Source organism: Rhea americana, unplaced genomic scaffold, assembly GCF_003343005.1.
Source record: "Rhea americana isolate MKP2758 unplaced genomic scaffold, rheAme1 scaffold_128, whole genome shotgun sequence".
Classification (NCBI taxonomy): domain Eukaryota; kingdom Metazoa; phylum Chordata; class Aves; order Rheiformes; family Rheidae; genus Rhea; species Rhea americana.
In genome coordinates, this window is record NW_028185350.1 from 5,865 (window position 1) to 17,171 (window position 11,307).

Here is an 11,307-nt window from a genome sequence, read left to right on the forward strand (position 1 = left end):
CACACACACACATACATGCACACACACATGCACATACACACATGCACACACATGCACACGTGCATGCACACACGCGCACACACACACGTAGAAACACACATGCAGACACACACGCACATGCACACGCACACACATACGAACACACACACACACGCAGCACTATGGTTAGGGCCCCCTGCCCGGGCCTGGACCCAGCCCCAGTGCCCCCAAACCCGCCGTGAGCCCCCCTTCGCCCCCGAGTTGCCCACAGGGTCTGACTTGGGGGTCCCAGAGGGGGGCTCATCCTGCGGGCGAGGGAGGTCCCTGCTGCCCTCCCCCGGTGCTGTGCCAGGCACACRGAAGCTCCCAGCCCTCTCAGGGTGCTGCGGCACAAGGGGACCGTTCTCCCCCCCCAAACCCAGCACCCAGCTGGGGGCAAGCAGCTCCCAGAGGGGACCGGGCTGCAGGAGGATGCTCAGCACGGGGGCAGGATTCGGCCCCAGCCCCGAGCTCCCAGGCAGAGGCCTGGGCAGCAGAGGATGCCGGTGCTGGGGCCCAGCGCCCTCCCACGGGGACACGGTCCCCTCCGCGTGGGMCACCAGGCCACACGCAGTGAGTCACTGCCCCCCTTCCCGCCGTCGCCCAAGCCATCAGCAACTCCCCCCCCCCACCACCACCACGCCAGGGCTGCCGGCGGGCACCGGSCAGGCTGCGAGGGGAAGGCGCCAAGGCACAGAAAAGTCCCCAGCACGACAAGGACAGAACGAGAGAAATGAGGTCGTCTCCAAACCCCGCGTTTGTGGCTCTCCCCGGTACGAGGCTGCACCCCGCAGCACCGGCTCTCCCCGCAGAGCGCCCTCCCTCCCAGGCTTCGGCTCGGAGATCCGCACCCCGCTTCCCCGCTCCCTTCCGAAGCTCTGACCCAGCAAGGTTGCCACGGGCGTTTCGTGGGCGAGCCAGCCTGCGAGCACGGCCCGCGCGCTCGCCGTGGGGCTCGTGGGCTGCGTCTCACGGGTGCCATTGTCCCAGCGCCGGGGCGACACGGCGACCGACACCGGAGAGCCGCCCGACAAGCACCCACCCAGCCCGCGCTCCCGCATTACAGCCAGGACGCAACTCGGGTCCAACGGCTCGTAGAAACGCCGGAGCCGCTTCCAGGGCGAAGGCGCAGGACGGGGTCACGGCGCTTCGCTTCGCTCCTCCGCGGCCTCTCCCGTTACGGTGGCTCCTGCACCCAGGCTCCCCGGCTGCGAGAATCCCCGCGGGAGGGCGGCCGGCGGCGAGATGCCGGCGCCCGGCGCGGGGCTGCTGCTCCGGGCAGAAGGTTCTCAAGAGAGGCCAGAAGTGGTAGGTTTATAAACATTTGGAATTTTATTTAAAAAAAACATCACAACCATTAACATTGTTACAGTTAGTTGCCACCTCTGGGGTTTGCACACGATGATACGAGCATGCTCACAACAATGGTTTCGCATTGGTTTAGTTTTAGTTAAACAACCATTTTTAAAAGGAAAAAAAATAACTCAGCCCACTACCATTGAACTTGGTTTTAATGTTTCTCCACAAATGGTGAAAAATACTAAAGTACAGACAAGGAATAATCATAATGTTGTGGCCAACATTATAAATATGGAATTATAAATTTAAAACATTTTCTGGTTTAAAAAATAAATCTGGTAGTAAATGCAGCTCCGCGGGTCTGCCTCTAGTAGGGCCGGTCTCTGCGCTCCTGGCGGTGCTCACCCCTGCAAGCGGAGAGGCCGGGTCAGCCGCAGCTCCCGAGGGGCACGTCCTCTCCGAGCGGCTCTTCCCACCGAGGGGGAGCCGGAGGGAAGGCATGCTCCTCGCCCACATCCAAGGCGGATCAAAAGCAAACGTGGCTGCCTGCAGGAAGAAGGGGCCCTGCAGCCCTCCCCCCCCCCCCCCCCGCAGCCCTTTCCAGGGGTGCTGCTGGCTTTGGGGGGTTACTCTATCCAAGAGCTTTCCCCGCTGACCGAGCTGCTCCCGCTTAGGTGCCAAACCTCCCTTCCACCCTTGCTGACACTTCAATTTGCCCCTTTCCCCAGGTGGTTTGCCCAGACGGCAGCTCTCCCCCAACCCATCAACCCCTTCTCCCCTCGCTCCCGCACATACTTGTCCATTTTTCCTGGTCCTCCACGCCTTCCACCTCTGCCTCCGCCTCCCATCTGTTCCATGAGCGGTCCAGGCGGGCCCCCGGGTCCTCCTCCTCGCCGTCCTCCGCCTCCATATCCACCTCGATCCATACCCCGGCCCCCTCTGAATCCACCTCTGTCTCCACCACGGCCACCTCTGAACATGCCACCAGGTCCCCCACGGTCCATGAGGCCACCTCCTCTTCCACCTCTCATCCCCCCAGGGCCACCTCTACCACGGTCTCCACCTAGGAGAGAGGAAAAAGTTCACAGGAAAGAGCAACCCGAGAGTAAGAGCCTACCTACTGGGGACACTCCTCCAGCCTTTCAAGCTCTTGTCCCTTCACAGGAAATTTGTGGCCTAACAGCTGGTGGGAAACCCTGAAGTCGAACAAGGTTGCAGGACAGGAGATCCGCTCTGCTCACTGTTGGCTCGCACATGAGAGCAGTTACGCCTAGGGACTGCAGAATCAAATGGACCAGGCTGCTGGCTGAGCTGGATGTAGCCAGAGGTAGGCAAACTGCAGCAGCTCCGAAGTCTCACCAAGTTTCTCCTCCAAAGTCAGGAGGGACGGGGCAGACAGAGGGGTCACTACCTGGGAGTAACGAGGCGATAGTGCTGCTTTGGGGAACTGGAGCGCTGAAAACTGCCCCAAGGAAGAGGCTCAGCAGTTCAAAATGAGCTGGAAAGTGTGGGGGAGAGGGTGGAGCACAGCACTTCAGTCTATATCTCGCAGCTCAAAGAAGGATGTTTCCCCAGTAATTCCCACGGTTGGAAACAGCCACTCCCTTGAATTTGTGGTTGAAGAGCCTCAAACCATGCTCAGCACAGCTCATGGCCCTTACAGCTACCTTGGCAACACCAGTGCCACAGCACAAGCCCTTCACAGCTGTRAACACTGCCATACACATACCTGGAGGGGGAAAAGGGGGTGGCAGAAACCCTTCTGGTTTAGGAGCCTTGCACTGATTACACTCTGTTCTCCAGGCGAAGTTCTGGTTTCCACATCCCCTAGACAAAACCGCGAGTTAGCAAAGACTGCAAATGCACTCCTGGTTAAGTACCATCACTCAGAAGCGTTGCTCGGGGGCTAACGGAGAGCACGGCATCTTGGAGCTGGTCAGCAGGACCTGGGGGGAGCCCCTTGGTCTGAATTACTCGGCGCGCCGTGCAGCAGCAGGGCTGTCTGCAGACTGCTGGGTTATGCTGCAATGTGGATAAAAGGATCYGTGCTGTGGTGCTCTGAGCTAAAGATGACTATTCTCACCACAGTGGGGCGGCTGCATAGGTAGCACATTCACATGTGCCTGCTGCGACACGTGGAAGAGATGAAGGCAGCATGGGGTAGTGCTGGGTATCTGCCCAAGCAGAGAGGGGAGTTTCTAGGCACGGGCAGCAAGCTGGTACTTACGGATTGGGACACTGCCAGTCTCCAGCTCGGTGCTGGACGCTCCCCCCAGAGGGGTTTCCTCTGGATCCTCGGGGTCCTCTTGAGGAAAAGCCACCCCTGTCTCCACCTCTGCCTCCCATCCGGCCCATAGGACCACTCGGACCGCCAGGACCCCCTGGACCACCAGGACCTCCTGGACCTGAGAGGAAGATTCCATTAATTCCAGCAGCAGTTGAAGGACAGTGTAACTCAGCAGATGTCACAGCTCTGGCTTTGCCCTTTGGGGAGCCGAGGGAGTTGGATTTACCTCCGCGGAGCGGGGGAGGCATTCCCCGCTGCTCACGCGGGGGCATCCCGCCTCTCATGCTGTTCATCGGGCCCTTCTTCCGTGTGAGAGTAACTTTGATCTTGCTCCCCTGGAAATCCTTTCCTAGAACRAATACAAAGGTAAGAGCTTCATTTTCTGCTATTTGCTGGACCCAGGTAAGATGTACACCTTTCTACCAGGCTACACAAGCGCACAGGATGCCTGGGATTTCACCCAAGCGTCAAAGACAAAGGGTAAAATTCCACCTGTGCTACTAAGATAAACTTTAGTTATAGGAGAGTAACGGGGCAGAGGGAGCCTAGGCTACCGCAGACAACCACTACCCAAAGCAGGACATTCACCTGTTCCAGTTAAAACCAGTAACTTTTYAGGCAAAAGCCTGTATGATAATCTTGAGTTAGCTTCAAATGACTATTACCCTAGGTACACTGAGGAAAGAAATGCCTACTTCTAGCAGTCAAGATTTTAGCTAGGGAATCTTGAATGAAGTGATTCCATCACAGAACAGGCTCCGTGTACTCACCATCAAACCACTCTACAGCTGTTTTAGCAGTAGATGGGTCATCATAGGATACTGTGGCATCTCCTTTTGGTTTGCCAGTTTCCTTGTCAATGTACAGGTGTATCATAGGCTGCCCAGTCCTCTTGTTCATCTAGCAGAAAATCAAAAGACCATCTCAAATCACATCTCTCCCATAAGCTGAGTGATGACTCTCTCTTCTGTTCTGCTATTCAACCTGAGACAACAGGCATCCTAAGTACACCTCATTTTGRTAACTCCATGGCAGAAGGAACGGCCCCCTCTGGCTCACCATCTACAGCAGTTTCTTCCCAAGTAACCAAACTGGCCCAAAAAACAGACTGCCTGGCACACCAGCCTCTCCTATATGCCCCTGGCAGTGCAAGAAATGGGCTATGCAGAGACTGAGTGAACAGTGAACAAACCCTCCTCTCATGCTGCTCTATCTTTCTCTAGCCACCCCGATCCCTCCAGCCTGCCAGGAGCAGATCCACAGGGACACGCTTCCTCCACTTCAAGGATGTGATCACCGGTGCTTCTGCAAGTCTATTTGCAATGTCTAAGCACAAGTCCTGCAAAGGTTCTTCCAGGAAGCCTGAACTATAGGTGAGCTCTCAGCTGTCGTGATCTTACTGCCCCACTAGCAGGAGACCYGCCCAGTTCCTGGATAAGAAGGTCTAATGGCAAATGATCAATGTGGTGGTACGAAGGAGGTGGGCAATCCCTTTCTATCACTCTCTATCAGCTGGAGACATGCTGGCACTGACCCGCACGCACATGTTCTTGCTCACCTTGACAACGCCACACTGTTTGAAGAAGTCTGCCAGATCCTCCAGGGTCACATTATCATTGAGTCCCTGCACATAAACTGAACTGTTGTCCGAGTCCTCATCCGGGTCCATAGGTGGGCCTAGGAGATAATTCAGTGTCACAACAGCGAGAGAAAACAAGGGAATTCAAAATAGTGGTGTACTTATATCGTGTTACTCCCTACGCAGGCTGCTGCTTCTCTCTCAATGAGTGTATTTATAAAGTGACATGAAAATCCCGGCACTCAGAGCAGTGACTCTGCAACGCCTCCTAAACGCAGGGAGGGAGAACTGCACTGAATGCTCCGGGGGAATGCCTGGGAAAACCTTGACTTTAGCATGCATGAGCTGCCTTGCCTCCTACTGGCTGTTTTGGTTCATTTCTGTGCAGCAAGTCAGGCAGATACCCACCCAGTGCAATGCAAACTGCACGGTTAAGCCACTTGGTTTTAACAGGAGGTACCTAAGGTGAGACCTAAGGAAAAGCTTTTGCGCACAAAAGACCCGATGTGTGTTAGGTTCCACATCCTCTGTGCTTCTGCAGAGACATTCAGCCCTTCCTTGCTGCACCGATCAACCCTTTTGCCAGTAGAAAATTACGCTGATCCTGGAAGACTGATACGCAACCACCAAACACATCTGCACAAAAGGAAGGGAAGAGCTATATGCCTACAGGCCCGGGGTCAGCAGGACAAGGCAAGAGACTACCAGGCAAGCTCCAGTCTAATGCAGCCTAAAGTTTGCTTTTTCCTGTACCAAACAGCTACCAGTCAGCTACTTAAAAAGGCCCCCACTTCCCGTGGAGAGGGATACATCTCACAACCATCAGCAGTTTTCCACCAGTCCCAGTGTTCTGACGAATCAGGAATACAAAAATAAATCAAATAGCCATAAAGAGATTGTAAGCGGCTAAGCATCTTTGTGCTTCTTCTCCAAAAGGGCAAGTAATAGGGCTATGATGTCCATGGGCAACAGCCCTTGTCTGGAGCAGGGAATGAGCATGAAAGGTCTTAATCTCAGAGTCTCAGGAGAGAGGCTGAGCAGTTGTTTGCAATTACCTAAATCAAGGTCTGGTCCTTCTTCCATGTGTCCTGCCAGTCAGGAGAGAATCATAAAAAGCTGTGTTAGTGCACGTCTTGCAGGCTGAAGAACTGACACACACAATACTATCTACTTATAACCACCATTTGATGGCATTGGTTAAACTCAAATTGACCTGCATTGCAGAAATGTCAGCAATGCACCTTTTACTTGGTGATCAGTTTGCTATTTTTAGCAGCCTTTCAAAACCATTAACCACTATTACACTTTTTAATGCTTTACCAGGCCAATCAGTTTTAAGTTTATTTTTAAAAAAAGTTACTTTAAAAAAATTATTAAATCCAAACCATTTATTTTCCCCAAATTACAGAAGTGGTTTCAATTCTTCCAAGTTACCCTGTGTCCTGTAACCGCATACCCCTAGGCATTGCCGGCAGTACCCATTACAGTCTTGTTGCATGTCATTTTAACCACTTATCAAACTAATAAAAATTACACTTTTTCTAAAAACTGACTGCAATTTTTTTTTTTTAACACTATCCATTGTAATGCTCAAAAACTTACCACCAGGCTTATTGAAGCCACCTCGCTCTCCAGCGCTGCTGGGGGGATAAACGAAGAAATGAAGGCCTTTCCCTTTACAAAGCCAGTACCGCTCTGAGCCTCTGCGGCTCACTGGGAAGAAGGGCACTGGCTAAACATCTCCAAACAATGCATCTGTCTCTCTCTCTCTCTCATCTCGTCACTATGCCTTTCTTCAGGGCAGCTTGCTCAAATTTCCTTTACATATACAACCTCGCTTGTCTGGTCTTAGACACCACTTTTGCTGTCGGTACCCTTTCATTACTCGTATTGGTATTATCAGTGCAATACTTGGCAAAAAATGTTTTCAAGCGTTACAAATTGTGCTTTTATTTAAAAGAAGAAATCAGGTCATTCACTGGTCAACTCCCTCCCCTCTGTGTGTACATAAAGGTGCACCCTCAGCCTCTCGCAGCAGGAGAGCGAAGCGAGCCCGCAGGTCCCTAACATTAACAGTTAAAAAGGCAGGAGACAACCATACGCGATACCTACAACACAGTTCAGATGACATTTCCACTAAAACCTCGGTATAAAGCCATACATTCAGGTCAGTACTGAATTTAACAAGTCTCTGTGGAAGGAGAACTTACAGAATACAGCAAGGGCTCGAAGGCCTGGGGTGCAGCTTTGTGGACACAGACCAGAACGGAAGATTTCGGCACACGCCAATGCAAACTCAGGGCCRCAGCTTTCATCAAAAGCTTTGGCTAAAACTTTTGGTTTATGACTGCTTTCAAGTGCTGGTTAATTAGGAAAATGCCACCTGAAAAGGACTTTTATGTTTCTTTTTCTTTTTGGAAAGACAGAAGTTGTTTTGAAGGAGACAAGCAGAGGAGGGAGAGCACCGTCTATTTTCTAGCAAGTATTGCACCTCTAATACTGGAAAAAAAAGTTGTCAATACACAGTTTCAAGCTGTTGCATGCAGCTTTGCCTCCTTTTGTTAAAGTACACACCATATATGTAATGTCTCTCTTTTTAAACACATACTTTTACACTTTTTAATGTTACACAATTCTAAAGTAGTATACCTCCTCTGGTTTTATTACCAAAAAACAAGTACGCAGTTACCAAAGTTACAGAAGGATTCCATTTATACAATGAATACATTTGGTTAAAAATATTCTATGTATATTTTTCCTCTCCATATGGACACCGTGTCTAGTCCCACTTTTCATTATGCTGCCGGCTGAGTACTGAGTACGGGTACTTTTTAAGTATTGAAGTGTATACAAGGCTCTCACTTTGTAACCTGTAGCATATAAATGCGACAAAGCATGTTAAAAAGTTTCCATGTTTAACAGCCAATGAAAATATAAAATAATTGAGTCAATGAAAAAGGGCATGTTAATAACATTGAGCTCCTTACCTGCTGGAGACACTGAAATCCATCACCACAGCATGATAAGAAGGGCCGAGTTCCCCTACCTGCCCTTGGTGTTCACGGAAAGGCCACCTTTTCTATGGACAGCAGAAAATCTATGTCCATAAAGCAGGGGGCCCTTCTCAATGGTCTAGTCAAGTGGAAATCACTACATACGTAATTTAATCTCAGATTACAGGTGTGATTAGAGACAGATGGCAAATCTTTTGCAGTGAGAAGCTCTGAAGGAACTAGAAATTTTAACATGTGATGATAGATATTTCAAGTGTCTACATCTACTTTAGATCGTTAGAGTTAAATACATCATGGGTGAAATCTTTATACAGAAYCATGGAATTCTGTTCCACTCGTGCCAATTCAAGCCAAATGTATTCCATCATGAATAAATCTTTTTCTTCTGTTTCCATGTACTGGATAGTTGCGTTTCTCCGATAAAGATTTCATGCCRCTTCAATTCATTTCAACAGAGCTATGCAGAATGGTACTGTAACTCGCCCAAACTCTGGTTGCCACCAGGTTGTGAAACAGCTTAGTAAGTTGCCCATCCACAAGAAGCTGCAGTTCTAGCTGCCCTGCCAAATACAAGGGCTGCCACTTTGCATCCCGTGCCGTATTTCCCGTGCGCATCTACGGACACTCTGCATAGCTCTGAACTTGCGAAGGGATAGAACACACACAAAGCTGCACCTTCCTTCTCTCACTAGCCTTTGGTATTAGTCCGCTTTCCTCACCTTTATTAAAACAGATACCACAGACAGGGAGACAAACTGCTGACCTGAAGACATAGGTTTACTAAACCAGATTTTGCCATCAGTTAAAATGGCCAAACTGATTTAGACCACCTGAAAGCTCCAAGGGGGAGCAGTCCTGGAAGTCAAGTCAGATCTTTGCATATTCTCGGGGCCTTCCTGCACACTCCAACCAAGCTCTAAGTACTCCGGCCACTCMAAGCCACAGCTTCAACAGCAGCAATCTGCCCCACACATACACTTAGGACAGTAGCTCTGCATGCTACTTCTAAGGTAAAGAGGCTGACAGTGTAACACGAGGCTGCCACGAGGCTTCCGCCTTGTACATACCTGAACTGTCAAGATCCCCATTAGCGAGGCACAGGAAGCAACTCCTGCACCTGGAGGAAGGTTTGTGTGTGTTCGATCCGAAGTTACTGTTAAACCCTGCAGAGGATTTCACCTCTGCACRACCATGAAGGGAGCTGAAAGTTCCAGGTTTAGCAATACCCGTAATTGCCCCATGCCCAACCAGCTGCAGGAAAAAAAAAATTAGATCCTGCTCCTATTTCCCCTAGGATAACATTTCCATGGATTAGAAGCAACCCTGCTATAGAGATTTGCTCCATGGAAGTACAGCTGAGATTGTCAACCTTTCAGTCCCCTCTTTCCAGTTCAAATCCTATGGGTAAAACAGAATTAGGTAAAAGGAGAAAAGATTTGCTCTTACCCCATTCCACCGCGTCCTCCTCCCCGCCCACCTCTGCTCATGCCTCCGCGATCATATCCCCCTCTTCCCCTGCCCCGGTTATCAGGGCCGCTCATGTTCCGGTTCTCTCCTGGGCCTGAAAAACCTCCGGATTCCTGTCCATATACATTCATACTGCTAGGATGGTCCTGACGGAACGAACCTGAGGAAGTTTGTAATGGAAATGTTAGAGAGCTGCAGACAAGAGTGAGTCTAAGCAGCCTGTACCCTATTAAGCCTTTTCTTCCCCCTTTCTTCATTAGAACATAGTTACTACCCCTAGACAACTGTTTACTACAGTTCTTACAGAGATAGTGCTGTTTAAAGAAAGATGCACTGCTTTYCATTTGCAGGACCAAGTTTTAAGTTAAACACTACGAGTCTGAACTCTCTGGAATTGTCACCTAGCAATACACAGTCTCTTATACCAAGTCTTGCCCACCCCAGGCCACATCAGCATTTCGTAGTTCTTTGTGTTTCGACCACCTGTTCACTTTTACCACTCCATGGCAACCAGCACAATTTGCTACTGAGCCAGTTAAGCCAGTCTGCAGCGAGAAAGGACAAGAACAGCTACAGTACACCCCCCTCACCTCAAAGCGGTTGCAAGCAGAGACCCTCTAGACCTAAACAACAAATGCAAAGCCTCTTTTTGCATTCAGCACATTTTGTGCTACAAGGGCCGCAAAACCCAACCCTTCCGCTGATAATCCCACAGCTCAAAGCACACTCACTCTGCTGGCCGTAACTGCTGCTCTGCTGGCTGTACTGGCTTGGGGCCTGGCTGTAGGATCCAGTTTGGGGCGGGTAACTAGTTGGCGGTGGCTGCTGTCCGTAGCTGCTTTGCTGGCCATAGCTAGTCTGCTGTCCGTAGGTGCTCTGTTGCCCATAGGTGCTCTGCTGGGAGTAAGTGCTCTGATCATAACTGCTTGGCTGTGTAGAGGAATAGCTGAAAGACAAAAGCATTAAAAACATGGAAAGATAAGCCAGTTCTCTGGAAGGCATGCATTAGACTGCAGAAGTATCTCACTAGGGAGTAACGCAATCTGAAGACCTACGTACTATTGAAAAACATTTAAAAAGGTGAAGTCAGCCTGCGGAGCCTAGTCTGATGGCAAGAGAAAAAAAATAAACCTGACTGATTTGGCTTTTAGCAGTCTGTGTGACTATTCCTAATTCATGCGCAGCGCTAGAAAGAGGTGAAAGCGTCAGGGTAAAAATCAGCAGCAATTCAGACAACAGGCTTCACTTGTGCTTTGGCACTGAAATATTCTCAGCTGATGGATAATAAAACAGTTCTGTTTCATGTATTTCAGGCTTTGAGAATTTCAAAACATGCATTCTAGAAGTCAGCATCAACACCATACCCGAGAGTGGTTAGTAAAGATACCAGAGGGCAAGAGGCGAGTCTCTCGCCAAAACCACATGTAAGGAGGTGGCAAAAGGTCGCTTTCACACTCCGTATCTAGAAAATTTCTTAAAAGCATTTGTCATTTTTGCCTTGTTACTGCAGATACATATGCATAGATATCTATCCACTCCCTCAAAGCCTCATCATCCTTCTGAGAAGCAGCATCCCAACAAGAATCACGCCTCCCCTCCCTCAGCACATCAAACCTCCCTTTAATTTTGTTCATATAAAATCC

At 50.1% G+C, this 11,307-nt stretch overlaps 1 protein-coding gene across 1 annotated transcript in view; it reads right to left on the bottom strand.

Annotated features, from left to right (window-relative positions):
• Window positions 1-1,327: 1,327 nt before the first annotated feature.
• The window catches only part of EWSR1 (EWS RNA binding protein 1), a gene marked incomplete at its 5' end in the record, with an annotated part of 22,860 nt that continues 12,880 nt past the window's right edge, over window positions 1,328-11,307 (bottom strand). Inside the window, 11 exons of the mRNA XM_085326099.1 lie at window positions 1,328-1,724; window positions 2,113-2,380; window positions 3,047-3,144; window positions 3,545-3,722; window positions 3,831-3,953; window positions 4,375-4,504; window positions 5,163-5,281; window positions 6,239-6,271; window positions 6,786-6,823; window positions 9,644-9,824; window positions 10,396-10,610. Of these exons, the coding sequence (XP_085182225.1) occupies window positions 1,685-1,724; window positions 2,113-2,380; window positions 3,047-3,144; window positions 3,545-3,722; window positions 3,831-3,953; window positions 4,375-4,504; window positions 5,163-5,281; window positions 6,239-6,271; window positions 6,786-6,823; window positions 9,644-9,824; window positions 10,396-10,610 (1,423 nt within the window). The remainder of the gene's footprint in view (window positions 1,725-2,112; window positions 2,381-3,046; window positions 3,145-3,544; window positions 3,723-3,830; window positions 3,954-4,374; window positions 4,505-5,162; window positions 5,282-6,238; window positions 6,272-6,785; window positions 6,824-9,643; window positions 9,825-10,395; window positions 10,611-11,307) is intronic.